The sequence below is a fragment of the Chelon labrosus genome (genome assembly GCF_963514085.1).
Source record: "Chelon labrosus genome assembly, chromosome: 18".
NCBI lineage: Eukaryota > Metazoa > Chordata > Actinopteri > Mugiliformes > Mugilidae > Chelon > Chelon labrosus.
Window position 1 is genome coordinate 25,203,465 of NC_140351.1, and position 24,068 is coordinate 25,227,532.

General features: G+C 40.8%; 1 protein-coding gene across 1 annotated transcript in view; it reads left to right on the forward strand.

Annotated features, from left to right (window-relative positions):
- LOC311503439 (sodium channel protein type 3 subunit alpha-like) overlaps positions 1 to 19,594 on the forward strand; it is a gene marked incomplete at its 5' end in the record, with an annotated part of 157,899 nt that extends 138,305 nt beyond the window's left edge. Inside the window, 7 exons of the mRNA XM_084566154.1 lie at positions 2,908 to 3,030; positions 5,109 to 5,384; positions 11,322 to 11,375; positions 11,571 to 11,712; positions 13,464 to 13,564; positions 14,703 to 14,973; positions 18,070 to 19,594. Coding sequence (XP_084422280.1) covers positions 2,908 to 3,030; positions 5,109 to 5,384; positions 11,322 to 11,375; positions 11,571 to 11,712; positions 13,464 to 13,564; positions 14,703 to 14,973; positions 18,070 to 19,376 — 2,274 coding nt within the window. The 3' untranslated portion in view covers positions 19,377 to 19,594. The remainder of the gene's footprint in view (positions 1 to 2,907; positions 3,031 to 5,108; positions 5,385 to 11,321; positions 11,376 to 11,570; positions 11,713 to 13,463; positions 13,565 to 14,702; positions 14,974 to 18,069) is intronic.
- Positions 19,595 to 24,068: the final 4,474 nt, after the last annotated feature.

Here is a 24,068-nt window from a genome sequence, read left to right on the forward strand (position 1 = left end):
GCAAACCAGGGAGGTTGTGATTGCTCTGGTCTAATGTTCATTCCTTGCCCATACTCTGGTCTGTTTCTAATGAACTTGTCCTCTTGGTCTTCCTCTCCTGGGCCAGTCCTCATCAGAGACACAGAAGAAACTTTCTGGAAATATTGTTGACTGACAGACCTTCATGTCTTTAAGTCACCACCATGGACTGTTGTTTCTCTTTACTTAGGTTTGGTGTACTCCAACACAACTTGTGGTCTTGTGACAATCTCATGAAGCTGGTTGACAGGCTGACTGAAAGGATGAATCTAAATTATCAAACATGTTTTTCCTTGGGTGTTATTTTCATAGTTGTTTTGCTGAAACTTTAATGTCACTCTAAGAATAATACCAGGGAGAGACATGGAGAGACAAAGAGAAACACAGAGAAGTCCAAACACCCTTCGGCCAAACAATCAGTTGTGGCTTTTTAACCTCCACAGGTACACAAAGACGCATATATTTGAAAACACACACTCTTCTCAGTCTTCTGGGCATGATTATGCTGAGGCAGAGTGATACACACAGTTTACGATGCACACCATACATATGCATGCATTCGGTCGGAAATCAGCACACTCTCTCTCTGTCTCTCTGTCGTTCTCTGGGTGTTTTCCGCCTGGCCGTCCTCATAAATGACACGGTGTGTTGTGACGTTTTTATTTGACTTAGTGGCCTGAAGAGAGAATGAGAGAGAGAGAGAGAGAGAGGAATGTGTTCAGTCACAGAGATCTGACCATGCATATATGAGAGTATTAATAGAGACAAAAGGAAAGATAAAAGAGACTCTTAAAGCTGTAGGATTTCACTTCTTTGTCACCAGGGGGCAGAAAACACACTAAAACAAGCTGCATCCAGCACAGTAATATTAGAGGGTCATCAGTGTTAATATTGACCCAGCAATTCTGAATTGTCATTTTCCTTACATTACATTTTCTTTAAAGTCTCAGATTAAAAGTCACGGTTACAACATTAAATACAATAAAACCAACTACTGTACCACAGAGCAAGAACGTCACCACGCAGAAAACAAGTTTTTATTTTCAATCAAATTCCGGTTGTCTCTATTGTTGATGTTGTTGTTTATTAAAACTATTTGTCAAATGTTTCACTTTTAAGAAGAAGAATAAAAAAGAAGAATCTCTAATTTGAAATACAGTTAGGTCTACATGTAGTACCAATCAAGAGTATAATTTAATGTTTTTATTATTATTATTATTATTTCTGTTATGCACTGTAGAAAACTATCAAGGAACAAATATGGGTGATATTTTAAAATCTTCAAAGTGGCCACCTTGTACTGTGATGGCAGCTTTGCACACTCTGAAAGCTAATTGAGGGATTTGCTTCTGTCTTCTGTCACATCAACAAAGATCATGAAAGTCCTATCCATAGTTTTCTCTCCCATTCCGTTTTAACATTGTAGATTTAGTCAAAGTCTGTCTGGTCTTTGTGCTCTTGAAGTTTATGAATGGTTTGCACCTTGTGGTGAACCTTCTATATTTTCTTATGTGAATGCCTACCTCTTGTAGAGTGTTCTTCACTTGACCTACTGTTGTGAAGTTCTACCACAAAAAGGATTCTGAGGTCATCCACCACCGTCTTCTGTGAACATCCAGACCTTTCAATCCCTTTTGAGCCACTGAGAATAGGAGTATGTGTAAAAAATAGTTGTAATTTCTAAACCTTTCCTCCAGGTTGGATGTGAACACCCTATAATTGAAGCAAAGACTCTGCACGTTAAGACCGCATTAATTACATGACGCAACAAAACAAATTTGCCAGTGTCCAAAAACATACAGTCCCTGCCATAAATACAGGAAGTGTAGAGGTTCATTCCAGATAGATTTACACTGAGCAAAAGGATAACAGTTCCACCTTTCGAAATTAAATGGGTATTAATAATAACTTTTGGTTGTGTTTTCATTGTTGTTGTTTTTCTGTGTTGTGTGAATGAATGTGTTAACTGTTTAACCCACACACTCTGTAGATCTCAGTATTGGGTCAGCTGGCTCAGTTCATCTCGCTAGACCAGATCACCACCATGCGAGTGTTGAGGACGTTCAGGGCATTCCGTCCTCTCCGGGCTGTGTCCCGCTTTGCTGGTATCAGGGTAAGAAGCAGCTGAACCGGCCGTCTGGCCCGAGACCTATCGCTGCGTGGTGGAAATCAAGTGCCTTATGTGGGGTTCTAGCTGCAAGGTAGAGGCTTGTAGAGATGTGGTTTCTGGGTTTGATTCGAGGTAATATCTCAGACTGTTGAGGATACAGCTTGTACCGCAGAACCATGTTAAGAGTCACTTAACATGGTCACATGTCTGATTTCATCTCCCTTTCATCAAAGTTTCTGAGAATGAGTTTCAGTCTTAGGGTCCTTGTGTGACTTGAAATATCTTCTGAGAGATTACAAGCAGAATCCACACAGTCTGTTGTATTAACTCTTTTTATCAATCACAAAGGACTCACCTAAAACATTTTTTCCCTGGACATTAAACAGGAACTGAACTCAGTTATTTCATCATCTACCTGCAGCTTCACCTGAGGAATGCTTCAGGAACATTAACACAGTTTTGTTTCACAGGGCACAGCTGAAGTTGTCATCAGAAACTAAAGTGAAAGCAGAAGCAGTTTCAACAGCTCACTAATCTGCAGGAACCTCTAATCCTCTCTCCTCCTTCAGTCTTCAGTCATCTGATCATTAAACTAACACAGCTTTTTCTCTCTTTCCTCATGGATCCTTCCTCTCTCTTTGTTCTTTAGAATAGACGTTAACACTCGTGCTTCTCTTCTGTTTCTCTTCCTGCTCTTTCTGTCTTTCCACCTGTCTCTGAATACCTGTCTCCTGTCCTCTTCTGTCCTTCCCCTCCTTCTTCCTGTCTCTCTCCTCCAGGTCTCATTGGTCAGTTTGGTTGCCAACACGTTGGGTTATTCAGACTTTGCAGCCATCAAGTCCCTGCGGACGCTGCGGGCCCTGCGGCCCCTCAGAGCCCTCTCCAGATTTGAAGGCATGAGGGTAAGAGTCAGTATTAATAAAGCAAACACACCTGGGCAGCAGATTAACACCGTGTCAAACCTTCTCTAAACCGAGAAGGAAATCAAATACTTGTTTTATACACCTTCAAAAGTTCATGGCAGAAACATGCACAAAGAAAAAAGAAACCAATTCCTTTAGTAGAAGAGAAAACAGTTAAATACACATACTTGGCAATTCATTAGGTACATTAGTGAATGCATTTGAACCTAATCCTCCTTCATGACTGTTCTGATAGTCACTTGAGGTTGACTACCAGAACCTTCATGAAGACAAGATTTAAAGCAGTACTGAAAAAAGTACTTAATATATTAAAGGTGACAATGTTTTTAGAGAATCTGCACAAAGTGCCTCAAATTTGTGTATTGTAAATCACTATCTGAAGCCTTCAGTTGTAAGGGAGATCCCAGGATTTGAAGGTTCATCCAAGAGTAGAACTGAAACCCATCGGCTCTGTTTTTACGGTGTTTCGTCCTTTAACGTCTCTTACGTTGTTTCATATTCAGCATCTCACTCTTCAGCAGTTTCTGCTCTCTTTTTGGTTCACTGATTGTCTGTCTTAAAATTCATTTATTCCTATTTCTCGTTAAAGATGTGAGATTTGGCGTGGCAGTATTTGACCGCTGCATGTCCGTCAGTCTTCCAGTTACCATCAGTGTGTTTGCGTTTCTGTCTCATTCACCAGTATTACTCAGAGCCAGAGTCCTGAAAACACCATCTTTAAATCACTGAACATCTGCTACCTTTTATTCCAAAGTCTTCATCTTTTTCCTGTACTGTAAAAAAAAATTATTTGAATACAAAAAAGACAACATACTCCTGAATTTTTTTTATGTAAAGGCTTTTTTTTTTCATTGTGGAATCAATTTTAGTCCACTTTAAAATCTGAAAATATTTTGTTGTCATAAGTAAATGTCAAGGCAAAAAACAAAATGTTTTTGCTTAAAATTGATATTGATGAAATGATTGGCAGCTGAGTTGTTCCATACTTTGACAAGCATACAGTGTGAGGTGTTCAGGACCCTGACTCTGGTTCAACTTGAAGTTCAGGACTTCTTTTGTTGCATGCTCTTTGTCTGGCTTTCAAGATTCATTTCTCTGTTAATTTACAAATGCCCCACACTCAGAAACACAAAGCTCACTCTGCGGGAGCTTTGGGATTCTGGGTGGAAGAAGTGCATGGTGGGTGCAGACGAGGAGGCTGGAGCAGCAGATCGAAGCGTCTTTTGGTGCATAGAGTTAGCCAAACCAGCCTTTGCACCAAAGAATAGGAACTGGCACTATGATTATTTTAAAATCCAAAATACTGAAACGCAGGATCTCCAGCCTTCCTCAGAGCTGCTGTGGCTAGTTGAAACAACCATATTTGACTGTTGTGATACTGAGCAGATGTTAAATGTGTCCCAGTTTGTGGTCATGGATGTGTTGCTCAGGTGGACATTGAGTGATCTTATCATTTGTCTTATGTCAAACGCCAACAAACGTTAACTGGCTGAAAGTGTCCTTGGCTGCTGCATGGGCCTTATAGTCTAACTAACCCTAGCTGAGAAGGTTTTGACCCAGACCCATCTGTTAGTGTTTTAATGTAGTTAACAGAATAAGAATATATTTTTATAACTCTGTCGTCATGTCACCAGTCTATGTCATGGCCCCCAAGCCGGATTGTATCAGTGGGAATATTTAAAATATTAAAAAATACAAAAATAATGTCTCCAAACATATTTAGAACAGCAGTTTGAGCTTTATTTTAAATGAGAGGATTAAATCACCACCAATCTAAAAATAGTATGACGCTCTGTGATTGGCTGTTTGGACCTCATTATTTATACTTTTCAGACTTTTAATCAAAGAGCCAGATATCTTCAGCTGTTTCCAGAGTTGAATTATCTATTTGAGCGTGATCCAGGCCTCCAGACCTCTGAAGCTGGTCCTGCTTCGTTGATCTTCCAATGAGGACACATACTGATGTTGACTTGAATGTCAAACCTGAGCAGCAACACACCAAATGTCTCTGTTTGTCTTCTAGACAGTAACAAGTATATGTTTGTATATTTGTGCAGGTTGTAGTGAATGCACTGATCGGGGCGATTCCCTCCATCATGAACGTGCTGCTGGTCTGCCTCATCTTCTGGCTCATCTTCAGCATCATGGGCGTCAACCTGTTCGCCGGGAAGTTCGGCCGCTGCCTCAACCGCACCGGCTACATCTATGAAGCTTCTGAGATCAACAACAAGTCGGAGTGCGAGGCGCACAATGATACCTCACTGTACTACTGGGGCAAAGTTAAGGTCAACTTCGACAATGTGGGTGCAGGCTACCTGGCTCTGCTACAAGTGGTGAGTGTTATTGGAGGTGGATTTTTATTGTACAGCCATGTGCCTTCTTGTTTTATTTTATTTTTTTTGTTTGTTTTTTCATAACAAAAACCTTTAGAAACATAAAGCAGTTTTTATTTTAAACAGAGTTTCAGTTAGCTAGATGTTTGGGCAGATCATCAATCACTGTGTTGCAGACTCTACTCATGTGAGTTTCAGGTGGACACCACCCACAGATGTTCCTATTCAAACCTCAACTCCCCAACAGTTTTTTAGAACTGACAACTGAAATGGATAACTGAAACATCCAGTTGTTGTTGTTTCAGTTGTTTTTTGGATCACCTAAGTGACTCAGAACCTTCTCTAACATACATTCGATCAGACAAAGGCCTGGGTTTAAAAAATAGATTTTCAGATTATTTCAAAAATTCATAAAATCCTCTCATTTGAGTGATCTGATCTCTGACCACATGTGGAGGTGGTCTGGTAGTGTGAACACATAACGAGTCCTGGGTCACATTAAAGAATACCCACTCTTCTGTGGAAGAGGAATTTAAAAACACTATAAGTAACATCTGTTCACTGGAGGTTCAGTTCATTATAGAACGTTAGTGTGTTAGTCATTGAAAGGATTGTGTTGACGTATTTTTATCACATTAATTTGACTAGAAATGAAGTCATGAATGGAGAAATTAGCTGAAAAAAACAAAACTGGCTATAAACAATCTTATTTCTGCTTGAATGTTTTGTGGGTATTGATTTGAGACGTTTTGGCACTGGGAGGCAAATCTGTATCAATAAATCAGTCAAGCTGCTGTATTTATTAATCCACCTCTAAAAACCCTAGAGTGAGTATTTGTTGGTTTTTAGTCAAAATTCATTGATTATTGGTTGAAATAAAACTAAATACAGTATGTCCAGAAATCGAGGAGTTTGTTTTGTGTGCTGCATAAAAAGCATAGGTTTTTATAAACTGAATTTAAACTTTAAATTTATGAATCAATGCTCCTTTTTTCCCACAGTCGTCAAAGAGACTGAGGAGCTTATGTTTAACTCCACAGTGATCCATGACCTTTTCATACTTCACCTGTAAGTTGCTATTCAACGGCTAACGGCGCCTCCAGTGCTTTGTTTGCAGCTTTTCTATTTTCAAAAGCTGAACTGAAACCCAGAGAGAGTGAGCGACTGGATGTTGGCCTCCAGGATCTCTGTGGCGAGACATTTTAAACGCATAGCAGATCTCAGTGCCGCTCTGTTATTTCAAAATAAAGCTGCAGGAGAAAATGACGAATGTTTTGTAATGTCTGTCACCGCAGCAACTTCATGAAGCCGTTAGCTCTGCACGACAGCTTCAAAACCAACTAAAGCCTCCTTCTCAGTCTGGAGGGACTGACTTCCCCCTCCTTCTTTCCCTTGATCTGGTCTTTTCTTTTCCTTCTGTCCATTTGTGGTCTTAATTTTCCTCCCACGCCTGTTCTTCATCGCTCATACTGTTGACTTTTCCGCCTCCTTCATTTTCCCTCCCTTTGTCTCCGTTTGTCGTGTTAGCTTTCATTTTTTCCACTGCCTTCCTTCATTGTCTGTCCGCCTCTCTCTTCTCTTTAAGTAATTTTTTTTTTCAAATTCAATTTAATCCATTAAAGAAGACGTTGCATAAGAATTCCTCCTGTACAAATGAGAAGTTAACTTCTTTCTGTCTGGTATGAGCAGCGGCCTATGTTAGCTAAGGCTAGCTAAGTTACAATAATACCACAGAATCAGTTTTTGTCTAATGAAGCTGAAACTAAAAATGTTAAAATCTATTAGACAGTGATGGAATTGTTTGGTAATCTTGCACACCTGGCAGAAGGCGTTGAATCTTCCCTGGTTAGCTCAGTTCAGCACTGTTAAATGCCGAACTGAGCTGATAAATCTCATCTCTGAATAACCATGTGAACTCTAAATCTGCTGGTTTCTCTCTGGTTGGAATAAATCCATTCTTTCTGAGCATGTTTGTGGCACATGGGGTAAACATCAGGTGAGGAGTTTCAGAGGGACAGAAACATGGAGGTAGAAAAACAACCAGTAGTTAAAACAAAGATGAACTAAGCTGGAATCCACGTGGACAGCAATGTTGGAGACTTGGAGACATCTTGGTCATCTTCATCTACTCTTCCTCCTTATTTTCCTCCTTCTTCTTCCCCTTCTTCTCTTTCTCCTTGTCCTTCACCCCTCCTTTATTTCCTGATACTTCTATTTCCTCCTCCTCCACCTTCATCATATTTTTCTCCTTGTTTTCTCCTCCTTTTTCCTCTTTTTCTCCTTTTCCTATCATCTCCTCCTTCTTCCTGCCTTCTCCTCCTACCTGACTCCTAGTTCCCCAGCCACCTCTTCCTCCTTCTTTTATCTCTGCCTTATTCTCCTTCTCCCCTTCTTCTCCTGCTCCTTCTTTTGCTTCTTCTTGTTCTTCACCTCCTTCTATATCCTCCTTCATGTTCTACTATCTCTTTCTTGTCCTCCTCATTCACCTCCCTCTTCTTCTTTTCCTCCTTCTGTTTTCTCCCCTTCCTTCTTATTCTGTCTTCTTCTATCTTCTCCTCTTTCTCCTCCTCTTTCTTCTTCTCTTTTGTCCTTATCCTCCTTATCTTCTATCATTTCCTTCTATCTCCTCATCCACCTATCTCATACTCCTCCTTCTTTTCTTCCTCCTCGTCCTTCTCCTTCTCTTCCTCCTCCTTTTACTCCTTTTGGTTCTTCCTCTGTTCTATTTCCAGCAGATATGATGATCCACAGCAAGCGACCCTCTTTGTCAGTAAAGTTCTATAGTGATTGATGTTTTGATGTACACATATCAGATCACATCATTTGATTTATTCTCCATGGAAACAGTTCATCTCTGATCACAATCACTGATCGTGTTATAGAAGTGTTGATCCATATAAACCTAGCCAATGCTTTTAATGTCGCCCCGGAACTGCTACTTGTGGCCACAGATGACGCTGTTCAGCTAAAGTCACAGTTGGTCACATTTGAACGTTTCTCTTCTTTCTGTGACTTTCTTTTTAACAGCAAACATGTTGTCTACACATCATCTTTTGGGTTTCAACTAGATTAGACATAGACGTGCTGTAGTAGGTGAAGTTGATGATTATTTCTTTTCTTATTCCTTTTTGTGATTTACTGAATGAGTTTTTTCTCTTCTTTTCATGAGTTATTTCCTTCCCTCTCTCTTTTTCATGTCCTTATCCATTTCTTTCTTTGTCTCTCAAACATTAACAAAGCCAGTTACACACTCTCCAGCTATTCTACTCCTCATTTCCATCTACCCATCACCTCCCTTACAAGCCCCCGCCTCCCTCCTCCTCCCTCCATTTTCCCCACCTCTGTCTCCCCTTACTTCACTCTTTTCCTTCTCGCTTTCTGTCGCCCACCTTGGGAGTCCTGAGAGCCTCCAATCAATCAGCGTCTGAGAGGCTTTTATTTTTAGAACGACTCCAGCCAAGTGGGAGGGAAATGGAGAGACGGAGGGAGAGAGAAAAAGTACATGTGGAGTAAGAAAATGAAACAGCAAATGGAAATAAAAGAAGGAGGCGTGGAGAGAGAGAGGGAGAGAAAGATAGAGAGAGAGAGAAAATAGGGTGTGAGGAACCTGAGGAAAGGTGACATAAGAGGGAGAGGAGAAGAACATACAAAGAAAAAGGAGAAGGAATAGAGGAGGAGGAATAAGAGAAAAAAGAGGGATGATTTCTTCAACCTCAACTTGAGAGTTGACAGTCGCCTTGGCAACGAGTCGCTCAGCACATCTCTGTGTTTGGCTGGTTGGCATGGCAACATTTGGGGGGGCAACCTTTCTTTCTTTCTTTCTTTCTTTCTTTCTTTCTTTCTTTCCTTCCATTAGCATCTGGAGAGATGCAAAAATGACAGAGAGAGAATCTGGAAGTGTATTATCAGTTTGCTGCTACAGCGGTCAATCCCAAAATTAATTTGCAAATTTTACTTCCGCTGAAATTCATGTATTTGTTCTTATCAACAAGCCAGGGTAAAGTATAAGCTAATATCAACTAATAGATAAAGTGACGAAAACCTACTATAAGCTGGGAGTCTGCTAGAAAGAGCTACTATTAGTATTAGTATTTCATTTTGGAGGCTCTTAGGGTGACTACAATGTCAATATTTTGGGATAGTGGGATAGACTAAGTAACAGAATCAAGTTTGATTCAGTCCAGTTTCACAGCACCATAAACTACATCCTCCAAAATGATCATTCTTTTCAGTTACCACCTTTCTGACGCAATATGTCAATATCAACTGAACATTAGAAGAGTTATTTTACTAGTGGCTTCTATAGGCTGATATTTTACAGGTCCCCCCTTCCTCAGTACTGACAGGCCATAATAATAATAGAAGGTAACCTGTGGCAACAAGCTGATTTCAGGTCTTAGTGACGGACGGCAGGCACTCACTCAGACCAAAGTACTCTCTTTTCTTTCTTATTTTTCTTGCCTCCCCATTGAAGAAGGAAGCCCAAAAAAAGGACTTTTTTTTTTCATTGAGGAAAAAAAAAGCAGCGGCTCTGACTCTTATTTTCTGCTAAAATGGGAGGTATCAAGAGCCTTTTAGTTGAGTTCTCCACTCGAGTGGAAGAAACGTGCAGAGCTTTGTGGTGGTAACTTCGATGCAGAATAACTGGTTGTCAGTTATCCAGGTCATGGTAAAAAAAGCGTTTAAAAAAGACATGACAAACGTAGAAACAGATACATGGAAACATGTCAGAAGCAGTATGATCCATGCAGCTTAAAGCAGCTGAAACCCCAGTCCTCATGACTAGAAATAAGATCAGTTTTATTTCACTGAACTCGAAAATCAAAAATATAATTATTCTGCTCTATACACCTTCATTATAAATCACAAGAGAGATTTATGCTAATTTTGATCAGCCATAACATTATGATTATCTGGTTATCATAGCACCTGTCAGTAAGTGGGCTATGTCTGACAGCAAATGAACATTTTGTCCTCACAGTTGATGTTAGTAGCAAGAAAAATGGAGATGTTCCGGAAGGATTTCAGAAATTTTGACAAAGACCATACTGTGGTAAGACGAATGGGTTAGAGAATCTCCAGAACTGCAGCTCTTGTGGGGTGTTCCTGGTCTGCAGTGGCTATTATCACCAAAAGTCAAGTAAGGAAAATAACCAGAAACAGGGCCATGAAGAGGAGGAGGAATATGTGGTTGAGGAATAAGAGGAGGAGGAGGAGCAGGAAGAGGAGTTGGAGGAGGAGGAGGAGGATCTGTTGGATGTTCTGGACAAACAAGTCAGAACCATGAAGGCCCCACCTCTCAAACTGTAGGACTGCTGCTAACATATTATGACCGATTGCTGTATATGAGCATAATTTTCATGAAAGCAGTCAGCTTAATTGCAGTACATTATGTTTGATTGGAAAAGTGGAAAATACTTAAGTGGAAACATTTGGTTTCTCACTTCCAGACAAGGAAAATCTCAGATCTGTTTTTCTTCCAGTTTTATACCACGTTTTACAAGCCCATAAACAGAGGCCTTCACTGGCCGGCACAGATCTCTGATCTTTCCCCATTTTGAATGAACTGAAATATTGACTATCATGCAGAGATTATCACCAGTAGCATCAGGGTGGAACCTTGTGTCCTCATGTAGCTGTATCGTAGTAAATCCCTGCAGCAGGTTCAACATTTGGAGTGGATTGTAAATTAAAGGATAGTTTTCAGCTGTCCACTCCCTCATGGCCTCATCCTTCAATTCAGTTTGATTTACATAGTGTCAATAACAAATAATTAGAAGGAGGTTAAAATGAATAATTTTTTGAAATAGTTCTCGAAAGTTACTTTACAAACGTTGACATTCCATCGCCTCGACATCCCCAAATCAAGTTGGCGTAAAGAGAAGTCAGGATCAGACTGACATTAACACTGATGTTTTGTGTTTTCGTTTTTTTAAGGCGACATTTAAAGGCTGGATGGACATCATGTATGCAGCAGTGGACTCCAGAGCTGTAAGTTCACAACAGAAAATTTCAATCTGCACCCAGTGAGATCAAAACTGTTACTGTCAGTAGCTGTCAGTTACTTGAAAATAAGTTCAGTTAAAAATCAAAACACTTGACATAAATCTAGTTTGTGGATGAGACCTGTGATGTGAAGACATATGCATATTAGTGTTTTCTGAATGATCTGTGTGTTCCTTACAGGTCGAGGAGCAGCCGATCAAAGAGATCAACCTGTACATGTACCTGTACTTCGTCATCTTCATCATCTTCGGCTCCTTCTTCACCCTCAACCTGTTCATTGGTGTCATCATTGATAACTTCAACCAGCAGAAGAGAAAGATAAGATGATTCACATGTCTGAGTGGTTGTTAACAGCTGTTTGATTAAGATTGGTTTATACTCCTAAGAGGTTAAGCCATAGCGGACTAGTGTGTCTGCTTCGTCCTGTAACTACACAGCTAAAACTCTAGGTGGCTGAGTTGAGTGAATGATGTGAACTTCAAACTAAGCATCTCATGTTGGAACAAAAAAGTAGTTGAAGATCAGCAGTGACTTTTACTGCCGAGAGAAGATATCTGAGTGGATGGTTTCAAGGATGCAGAAGGATGAAGTACGAGGAAATGTATATCAGACCAGTTACAATTGTTGTGCCTGCGTCGCTGTGACGTCAGGCTGAGGCGATGAGCCAGAGTAAAAATATAAATCTGGCTTTGAGAAGTACATATTCAAGTTAATCTTGCTTTATATTCTCTCAATGGATCTATGCAGAGCCTACATCAAGACATTTCAACTTGTACGCTGGTGTGTTGGCATCATTTTGTAATAACGACACTGTTGTGGTTTGTGTTGTGGAGGTGAACATCATCATCTTCGCAGAACCTACATCTTAGAGGGCTATGCTGGTAGAAACATTTCTACTTGTACGCTGGTGTGTCAGCATCATTCTGTAACAGTGGTGGTTCATTTTCCAACTAGGCCTTCAATGGCCCCCAACCTTGTTCAAACTTCCTCTTAATATGACCGTTATGACGCCACTGCTATGAAAACCATCAGCATCATAAGGATACGCAATAAAACCTGACATTGCTTCGTGGATAAATATCTCATATAGCAAGATGAAAGCAAGAAACTCACTTCACAATTCAAAAAGTCTCCTCTCACTCACTGCAGCCACAGCTGCGCTGCAGCGCTACATACATCAAATCCGGCAGAAACATCATGTCGATCGAGCCTTCTCTGAGCCTGTCAGCCAAGGGTAGCGTTCATAGTTGTGTTTCCTGAAAGTGGCGGAAGCACCCTTTCAGACTAGCTAGCTCCTTCAAAAAATGGCTATCAAAACATTAATAGGGAGGATTTAGTTGTGCAGCTCGCAACAGATGAACATGAACCGCTAGCTTGACTTAATGGAGCAGCTCCTTGACCCTCCAATCAGAGGATGCAAAAAAGAATTCTTTGACTCCAGCAACACATGATGGCTGAAATATGATATGATAGGATAATGATATGATAGGATAAAAGCTCTAATGCAAAGTTAAACTGCCAGAAATACCGCAACAGAGAGACAGAGAAGCCATAAAGAATAGGCTATTGGGAATAATTAATAGGAAAATATCATCACACTGTTAAAATAATCGGAATTTTTTGTCAAAATTGTTTTTTTTGCCTAAATCATCTCCTCATGACGCCGGCCACCTACGGTAAAATTGCCTACATCCTCAGTTGATCAGATCATGTGATTTTACCCCTTTAAGATAATGGCCTATGTCAAGTGTGTGACACTTTTGGTGAAGTTTTTTGTGTTTCCTGAAAAACTTGAAAGAGTTAGGCGATTATTTTAACAGGGTGACGATATCAAAATCAGTGATTTTGATAAAGAAGGCTTTGCTGGTCATGACGGCCCACCACTGTTCTGTAATTACACTCTAAAACGCTAGTTGCATTTTGCTAGTTTGTTGAGTTACTCTGCAAACATAAAACAAAAAAAAAAAACATAAAGCTTCTTAGAACTTGATTGACCATGATTAAAATCAGCTAATAGATGTGGGGTTTCAATTTCAGTAATAATAACAGTTGTTGTTGTGCTTGTTTACTTAGGAGGACAGGACATCTTTATGACAGAAGAGCAGAAGAAGTACTACAATGCCATGAAGAAGCTGGGCTCCAAGAAACCCCAGAAGCCCATCCCCAGACCTCTGGTAGCAACACACAGCATAATAAAACACACAGCATCCTGGTTTAAGTCTGAAGCTAGTGAAGATGACCTTCCATTAAAGTACAGATTTTAACACGATGTGAGGGTTTATACACAAGCTCCTACATTCCACCCACATAATCAATATTTACCTGAAAAATGCCCCCTGGTGGAATTATCCATGTAATGCAGTTAGTAGCAGGCTTTTGGCAGCCATTTCCAAAACGTCTGCTTTCATGGACTTTTCTACAAGAACGCCTTTTCTTTTTGTAGTTTTTGTATTATTCATTGTAATGTTGCTGAGGCTCACCAGGTAATTATTGCCTTTTGTTGTCCTGAGTTTTCAGTAACACAATTACATGACTATTACAACCTATATAATATATATTTACCAATTCAGAGACACACACATCAGGTCTTCAGTCCATTTTTGCTTAAAAGACTTAAACTGTCAGATAAAAGATTCCAGAGTACGCGTTGCATGTATGGAGGCTTTGAGTGGCCAAAACTTTCAATGGAAAGTTTTGAAGTCTGCAAAGATTATTGACACAACATATTATTTTTTTGGCCAATCTGAGGTGATTAAAAACTCCTTTAATCCTGTCATTGTTCATGCTCAATAATAATTCATTCAGTCACCTCTACTTTGCTGTTTGCCTCCTGCCCATCACTTCCTGTAGATTTTCACAATAAATGCAGAGGACAGTTTTGAGCTTTTACCACAGCTGGACGTCAGAGCTTTTCTTTAGCTCAGGCTCATTTAGACATCTAGATTCTTTCTGAGTCTGTATCTTTCTTTTTCTTTTTAAAACTTTAACTAACCTTACTCCTCTCTATGTCAGTGATTTACTTCATTTAAAGTCCTACTTTTCTTTGAAATGTTTGTTATGTGGCCTCATTTTATTTATCCAGATGTGGACTAACAGCCTAATGGATTTTTACATTTTAATTTTAATATTGCTATTTTATATTACACTGAATGTATTAAGATAACAGGTCTTTGACTGAAGTCTGAAAAAAAAAAGGTTTGCCTGTGTGCATAGATTTGTAATAGTCCTAGTTGTATATAATTGTCTGTACACAGATAAAATGAAAGTTGATGGCAATGAGACCATGAACTGACTGAAGACGTTTGTTTCCAGAACCCTCTGCAGGGCTTCTTCTTTGACCTGGTGGGGAAGCAGGCGTTTGACATCATCATCATGGTGCTGATCCTCTTCAACATGATCACCATGATGGTGGAAACAGACGAGCAGTCGCCCCAGATGGAGCACATCCTGTACAACGTCAACGTGGCCTTCATCATCGTCTTCACTATCGAGTGCCTCATCAAGATCATGGCGCTTCGCTGCTACTTTTTCACAGTGGGCTGGAACATCTTTGACTTCGTGGTCGTCATCCTTTCCATCGTCGGTGAGTTCAGCTGTGTGTCCAGATGACCAGTGTGCATTTTTGCTACAAAAATGTCACACTAATTGTTTTATTATAGTAAATGCTTACTTATTCATCTATTAATACAGGTTACTCAATGAGTCATACTCATAGGTCTCCAAGTCAAAAAAGGGAGTTACAAGATTATCATAGATTAAAATATCCTCTATTTTCCTTTTAGTAACCTGGAAGATTTAATCTTAAGAATATTTCCAAGAGCCACACTGCTGTTCAGTAATTATTCTGGAAAAATGCAGCAAGTGAACATTTTGTCCTGGGACGTCCTGATCAAGTTTTTTTTTTTTTGTCTGTGGTCCAATTCTAATCTGTCAACCAATCCAAGTTCCAATCCATTCTTAAATAAAGTAAATGTCCTGCCATGTAGATTCCTAAAGGCTTCTCTTATCTTCCTTGTATTCTCCTAGAGTGTGAACCTTGCGACTGAATTTGGCCCAGTAAATAGGGCTGTCAAAGTTAATGTGTGGAGAGGGTAGCTCATGCCTTGGCTACTCCAGAAATGTTCTGGTCATCCAACGCCATAAACTCTGTAACCCTCTCTGGAATATTTTCTCCTCCTTCTTCTTCTATTTTTGACAGCTTTGACCCAGCGCCAAAATATTCCATTCCATGTTACATTTTGACACTATATGGACGTGGTTTTGGTTTATGGCAGAAATAAAACAAATAACTGCAAAAGATCAGGCTTGGCTGAAGCCTGATCCGATCTGGTCAATTTAAAAATGCCTGCAATCGTCCCCAATACCAATTTCCTGACAATGATTGGGACACCCCTACAAGGAACACCTTTTGTTGTTGCCATGGGGTGTACTTGCTCTGCACAATGTTCAGGTGGTGGTACAAGTCAAAGTAACGTCCACATAAATGCTAGCACCGAGGTTTAGCAGAGGAAAATAACATTGTAATGAGACCATGTTGTGGCTGATCGGTGTATATTCTTAAATTGAGCTGCAATGCTTTATACATGTACCTCATAATTAGTAAATATTTACAGTTAGATTTTATGACGTATGTTCTGAATATTGGTAGAGCTACGTTTCCAGCTTTTTATTTCAGACTGACACTCATTCTTCTTTCCAGGAAACTTCGATCGTCGATATTCACATCGTTTTATTTTTCTCCATTTCCTCAGTTAAATTCTCGAACTTAACTGATAGATATTTGAGAGTATAAAAAAAATCAGCATGTTCTAGAGAGGACATTTTTCTAGTGTCACTTAGTTTTGTGTAAATTATCTATAGGAGGATATTAATAGAAATGTGATCAGTCCATATGGATAACTGTCTGCCTGACAGTTATCTGTCAACACAGACTCTCCGTGTGGCCTTCATGTTCAGCCTGCTCCAAGGTCCTATGATCACATTACAGTAACACACACGCTTAAAACACACAGGAGTGGACAACCTGAGCTAGTAATTCAGCTATCAGTGTTCATGTTTCGTGTTGGGCTGTTCCTTCTGTTAGCTTGACAAGACGGTGTGTGTGTATAATTAAGTGTGTGTGTGTGTTGGGTGTGCGCTCCGATGAAGCTGCCTGAGGGAGGTGAAGGTAACAGCAGCAATCAGAGCTGCCAGAGGGCGGTCCCAGGAGACAAATCAAACATGATTGACCTGTTACAGGTCTGTGTGTGTGTGTGTGTGATGGAACTGAGTTGATGTACGATGAGACGGTGATTCCCTCTAAACTCCCCCTCCTCATCCCTTCCATCACCAATAACTCAACACAGGAAGACGAGTGAAAGATAGAAGTGTGTGTTTTCTTATACAGGTATTTTTCTGAGGACCAGTATGAGTTTTAGGCCATCCAAGTGAGGACAATTTGGGAAACTGAGGACTTGTCCTTACTTTTTCACAGTCTTGTTGGATGATTGAGACTTGGTTCTGGGGTTAGGGTTAGAATTAGGTTTCGGTTCAAGTTAAGGGTAAAGGTTTAAGAAATGTATTATGTCAGTGGAGAGTCCTCACAAAGATATCCATACAACCTTGTGTGTGTGTGTGTGTGAGATGACAGGCCCTCTCCTCTCCCAAGTTTATCATTCCCGGATAACAAGGAAAAGATGGATGAATTACAGTGTTTGACTAGCTGTTCAGGGGAAAGACGGCTCAGCACTCCAGAACCAATCAGTCAACTCGTAATCACCACAGAGCTGCCACATAAAGACTGAAACATCTAAACTAGGAGCTTTTAGATGATGTAACTCTCAGGAATGTCAAATAAAAGAAAATCTAATCAGCTGATCGATTTTGGGTGGTGCAACAAATAGTTCCAGACGAGACTCTGTCAGAGTCTTTGTGAAACAATCACTTTAAAGCTGGTAGTTGTAAAGATATGTCTAAGAACTAATATTGAAATTTAATAAAAAATTGATCAGTTACTAACTAGAAACAAACAACTTGTAATTAGTCTGCGGGCCTCAATACACAGCTGTTTAATTTGATTGATTTGACATGTGTAACAGCTCACTGCCCACTGCTCAGCTAACCATTGCAGAGCTGGCTCCATGATGCCGATGAATGTGAAGGCTGTTGGTTGGTTGGTAGCTTTTGTGCTGATTTAGCAGGTTGAACTGATGTAAGAGTAGAAAGGGAAGTGATGTGTAGAAGAAATAAAAGTATTTCACCTCATCTGAACATTTAAATCCACAAATATTTCCACAAGAACAGGATGACCTAGACTTTAGAATGAAAAACGTGTAGATCAGCTGCTCAGCATGATCATGAGAACGTATGTACCAGCTGGTCGTTGGCTCTCGTCAATTGTCAGGACACAGGAGACTTCCTTCTTTGCCCGTTATTGGTGTGTCCATACCTCAAAACACCAAGTTTCTGCAGCTTCCAGTATGTGCAGCCAGAGAGTCAGAACAATGAATCAAAAGAAACTAATAGAATTTATTTCAAAAGTTCAACATTTCTGAACAGGAACTGTACTCAGAATTAATAATTAAATATCCAGTTGACTAAAAATCCATTTTTGTTGTTGTTGCAGTTTAATAATACAGATGTCTATACTGGTGTGATTGTACACATGGTTTACATCTCTATTTTTTCATCTGTCTTTCAGGGATCGTGCTTGCTGACATCATTGAAAAGTACTTTGTGTCACCAACACTGTTCCGAGTGATACGACTGGCCCGTATTGGACGCATTCTGCGCCTCATCAGAGGTGCCAAGGGCATCCGGACATTACTCTTTGCCCTCATGATGTCCCTTCCTGCTCTCTTCAACATCGGACTCCTCCTCTTCCTTGTCATGTTCATCTATGCCATCTTCGGTATGGCCAACTTTGCCTATGTGAAGCGGCAGGCGGGGATTGACGACATGTTTAATTTTGAGACATTTGGAAACAGTATGATCTGTTTGTTCCAGATCACCACCTCTGCTGGGTGGGACAGCCTGCTCAGCCCCATCCTCAACAACTCCCCCGAGGAGTGCAACCCCAACATCCCCCACACCGGCACCACCGTCAGGGGGAACTGCGGGAACCCGTCGGTGGGCATCACCTTTTTCGTCACCTACATCATCATCTCCTTCTTAATTGTGGTGAACATGTACATCGCCATCATCCTTGAGAACTTCAGTGTGGCCACTGAGGAGAGCACAGAGCCACTGAGCGAGGATGATTTTGAGATGTTCTACGAGGTCTGGGAGAAATTCGACCCAGAGGCCACGCAGTTCATCGAGTACGCCAAACTGTCGGACTTTGCCGACTCCTTGTCAGAGCCGCTGCGTATCGCCAAGCCTAACAAGATCAAACTGATATCTATGGACCTGCCAATGGTCAGTGGGGATAAAATCCACTGCCTAGACATCCTTTTTGCCTTCACCAAACGCGTCCTGGGTGAGTCGGGGGAGATGGATGCCCTCAAGCAGCAGATGGAGGAGAAGTTCATGATGGCCAACCCGTCCAAGATTTCCTATGAGCCCATTACCACAACTCTGAGGCGCAAACAGGAAGAAGTCTCCGCCACCATCATCCAGAGGTGTTACCGTAGACACCTGGTGAGGCGACAACTGAAGGCTGCCTCCTACCTGTACCGCCAGATCACCACGCCTCGGCATGCAGGAGGGGAGGATGCTGAGGAAGGCGGCGAGGTATTATCTGGGGAGGACGCGCCTGAGAAAGAAGGCCTGATTGCCGCCATGATGAGGGAGAACTATGGCTCAAGCTTGTTAGGGATGGAGCGCTCCGAGACAATTTCCTCCACCTCATCTCCGCCTTCCTACGACAGTGTGACGCGAGCCACATCCGAAATCTTTCACCCCCTCGCCATCAAGACAGAAACAGTTGCTGACACGGCAGACAGCATGCAAAGCGAACAATCACCCTCTGTGGTCGACCCTGACAGACAGCAGGAAGCAGGTCCGTAACGCAAAAGCAAAAAAATGTAACAAATGAGGATTTTCTCATTTTGGGTTAAGCCTGTTTGTTCTTTTGTTCACTGAATGTACCATAGCTGAGCTGAGGAACGCTAAAGCAGCAGCAGAAAGAAGCTATGAGTGAGGAACTACAGGAAGAGTCGAGTAGGAACAAACAAAGTGGGATATTTACTACCTTTAACCTTATTTCCTGTCCCCTGTGGAGATTCCCGGACTCAACTGGGCAGAGTTTCTTAAAGGGAAACAGAAAAACTCGAGGGAGAAACCACCGTCCGTCAAGTCAACTGCCTTTGTTGACAAAAAGAAGAACCACTTCTCGGGTTTCTCGCATTGACTTAAGATGAAAGTTTGGAACAATGACTGGTCTCTGGCCTCAGGCATTCAGATGAGACAGAGCAACTATATCACAGATGTATCCATCATTTATAGGCCTGGGGGGCTTTGTGCCTTCCCACCGTTTGATCAATATTCTCAGAGTATGCTTGGCAGTGAGAGAGAGACGGTATTCCTGGTTGTGTTCCTAAACACTTTTAACGCTGGACGGCTTTCTGACTGACTGAGACTCGAGAGAGGAGGGAAAATGACAACGTGATTTAAAAAGATGTTTTCGTAGTAAAAGTATAACGTTGTTGATGTTACCAGTCTTTTAATAGCGGAACAATTATTACCATTTTTTATATTTTTTAGAGTAAGTTGAAGAAAAAATAAGCAGTCTCTCTTATTTGGATTGGCACTCGCAAAGAAGAAGTGTCTGGACTACTGTGTTATGATAGACGAGAGAAGAAGGAAAACAAACAAAAAAAGATCTAGGAAACCAGAAAAGCAACTTCATCTGTTTTTTTGTTGGCAGTTTTGCACTTTTGAGTTTACATGTGCTGTCACTTTACCATGCCTGGGCAAAGGTGCACTGAGGAAGAGTCTGGGATGAGTTTGTCTATTTTCTTCTGAAAACACTTTGCGAGAACACCAAAAACTAATACAAGTGCAAAATTTTCTACAAGATCCCGAACTCTTCTGGCACGTGTTTTGCCTCGGCGGTGAACATCCTCATGGCCGTCAGTTTATTTGCTGATCGGCGGGTGATTTGTGAAAAAGTCCAGATTTAAAGTAGAATAAACTTTGACTGCTATTCGTGCTGCGTAACAGTAACTGTGCTGCATGACTAAAACTGGAGGTTAATAGATCATTGATCTACCATGGGATTTGGAAAAAAATATGTCTTTGTCAAAGTTGAGTTAAACTGAATGAAGAATCGTCAGTCTAGAGCAAAAAATAGTCCTATAATTTAAAAGATATTTCATTACAGGCTAACACTGACACATTTGTTTTTCAAAGCTTCTCACTTCAGAATATCCAGACAGCTACTTTGAGACAAGTAGACTCCCTAGACTTAACCAACTTTTGGATGAATCATCCGCTGTCATTAATTATTATCAGACTGTCCGGTCTGAGTTTGGCTTGAGAATTTACCCCGATCCTCGAAGCTTAATGTGCTTCAGGTGCTTGAGGTGTTGATCGGACTGGACCGGACCGGAGTGCGACAATCAGCTCAGAACATCAGCATTAGGATTTCGCCGTGTTTAGTTGATGAAAAGATTCAGTGTCCTGGAAAATGACAAAAACTAAACTGATTGTCTGTGCAGAGACAACATTGATGGAGATGTTTTAAATCCCAATTTTTTGTGTAGTTTTACACTAAAATGGCTCTGCCTTCCTATTGACAAGCATCAGAAGAAAACTTGAGTTGATGTGAAAGGAAAGACTTTACAATTTAACTGTACTATGTTTGATTCCAGAAGGCTCAGTTATTTTCTAAAGCAGCGATAATTTTTCACAACAGGAGTAAATAATACATGAGGACTATTTTCTGCGGCGAAAGAATCCATGTCTGAATGTAGAACATCAGCTGACCACAGCAGTCAGGAGCTGGTTCAGACCAAACTCTTAAAGTCATAGTTACTCTTTCCAAAAACCAGCATGTATGGATGCCGCTGTGCAGGTTTTTCCAGGACACTAGAAGCTTTTCCGCTTCACTCTTCCGCTGAATGACGATTTGAAGTGTTTCATTTCAAATGTGAGAAGATAAATTGAACCCTTCTGGTGTTGTTAAACCCAAAATAAATTTTTTTTTTTCTGTGATTCAGATTTTATATTCAGCACATTTAAGGAAACCCTTCAAATCCAAAAACACTGCTTGATGTATTTATTTATTTATTTATTCATTGACTTTGTTTTCTGGTTATTTTATTTTATCGACATTTTTTAAATTTTTTTTTGCACGTGTTGGCTGTGTTCTGGAGGAGAGTTGGAGGCCGATTGAGACGGCTCTTTATCTATTTTGCACAGAGAAACAAAGAAAAAAAAAACGCGTCAAGCAATAACGGTTTGCTGATACCTTTTAAGTGAATTCTTAGGTAACGCTTGACTTTACTGAAGCTTCTTCTCACTGTATTTTCTGTGAGTTCATTGGGGAAAACACCACAAAGCCACACTCTGAGCATTGGATGAATCCGGCGAAGTCTGGTTCCTCCTGATGCAGCACTGACGGTGTGTTTTTGTGGATTTCCAGGCAAATACGCTGACATGAAGCTGGCATGAGGCAACGTTGCCTCTTGATTTTTATTCAGTGTCAAAGTGTGCGTGTACAGCATTTGCTTCGATCCCAATATTTTGAAACACCTCTCTCTCTCTCTCTGTCTCTGTTGTCGTGGTCACCTGAGGGATCTTTACGAAAAAAAAAACAAAAAAAAAAAACGCTTTACTAGATTTCATTTTAAAAAGGAAAAAAAAAAAAAAGGTTTTACTGGCACCGTCTGGACCCTATTTCTACTAGATTCTATTGAGAATAGATAACCATACAAATAGGTACATACTTAAGACACTGCTGAACTGCTGCGAGGCGTATTTCAGGTTGCAGTTGTGCTGAAGGGCTGTTTTCAGTAGCAATAGACCCAGAGTGTGCCTGCTACACATGAACCCCGCTCCAAGTCATGCTTTCCCTTTGACTGATAATGTGCTTGACTGATTGACTGACTGATTGATTGATTGATTGATTGATTGATTGATCGACGAACCGATTGGTTGTTTGATTGGTTTAACATTTGGCTAGTTGATTGATGAACTGATTCTTATGGTTCACAGTCCCCACCCCCCTGCCCTCCGCTGTGACTCTTCCTCATATTATGTAATCGAACAAACAGCACAGAGAGCTGATTGGCTGGTGACGCTTTTAGAAAAGTCCAGATTCACTAGATTCAAGTCTGCAAGTCTGCATTGGTAGAGAAAGAATTCAACATAAATTCCCGTACTCTTTGTACCAGCCTGAAATTGTGCGTTTGTAAATGAAACGTAGAGTGCAAACAACATGGATGTATTAGAAGAAATGAACTCGTTTTCTGAGCTTTTAGGAATCCTTTTATTATGTCTGTGTCCAGGCCGGTGAATGGACATTTTTCCCGTGTGTTTAGTCTGACCCTTGATGCAGCTTTTTAGCTTCACTCTGATTGGCTGTTCAGCTTAGAGGCCCATAGCACTATAGGAAAAACAGGAAGTGACGAAAGTGAACAAAACCACAAAGGCTCTTCTCGTTTTTCATCCACAAATATTTTCACAACAAGTGGAAGCATAGACCTGCTGGACCAAGGATAATTTGTGCATTAAAAGAGCCATGGCACGCCAAGCTAGTTAGCTTGTTGGTGAGCGTCTTTGATCCTAGTTTTGATGATGTGTTCCACACAGTGGGCACTAGTCGGGCGCTTTTCAGGCAAAATCCACAAATATTTCCACAACAACATGATCATCTAGAATGAAAGTGTAGATCAGCTATCTGGGCAAAGACAGTCTGTGGTGTGTTCAAATGCAACTTTTCGGTCCGGACACAGGAGATGTGAGGCATCATTGCCGGTAATTCTTTGATGTCAGTTTAGTGGCTATGGCTATAAACCATCTATCTATCCCCGTCTAGCACAGAGATTACAGCCTGAAACTATTTCATCACAACAGGTTTTACAGATGCCTCTTTTGCAATGGCAACCTGCAGATACAGCTGGCCAACTGTGACATACAGCAGCTATCTGTCTCTTTTAATACATCCATGTCGCACACTGATATGCTCTTCAGCACAGCCCTCTCTCAGAGCTACTTCAGTGAATCTGGACCTCAGACTCTGTTCTGCACTGAGCACAAAAAAAGCCAACCTTTCTCGTCATTATCAGGACAGTCAGCTGCTCCAAAACAAAGACCAGCTTCAGCTCTCTGTCCCTGAACGTCATTCTCTTTAAACTGTACAAGGTGTTAAAGACAAACCCTGGGAAACTCCAAAATGTACGAGCAGGAAACAAAAACTGGTCTGACGGTTTTTGTTTTTTGTTTTCTGTCCTTAATCTCAAAAGCTTTCAGGAAATACTGTTAGAAAATGAAAACTATTATTTATGTAGGAAGGCAACCACCTTTGCTATCGGCTGTGGGTCAGACCACGTGGTGCTACGGAGGGATTTGGAAGAGTCCAAAGTAAGTTTGGGGGGGGGGGGGGGGGTGTTAAAACACAGACTCTGAGACTGAGAATCTCCGCTCCTTCCTGCCTTTGTCCCCCTGTTTAAAAACCAAAAGCTGCTTTGTCATCTTCGTGGAAACAAAACAACAAACATCCAGGAAATGCACAGAAAACAAGTGGTTTCATTGATC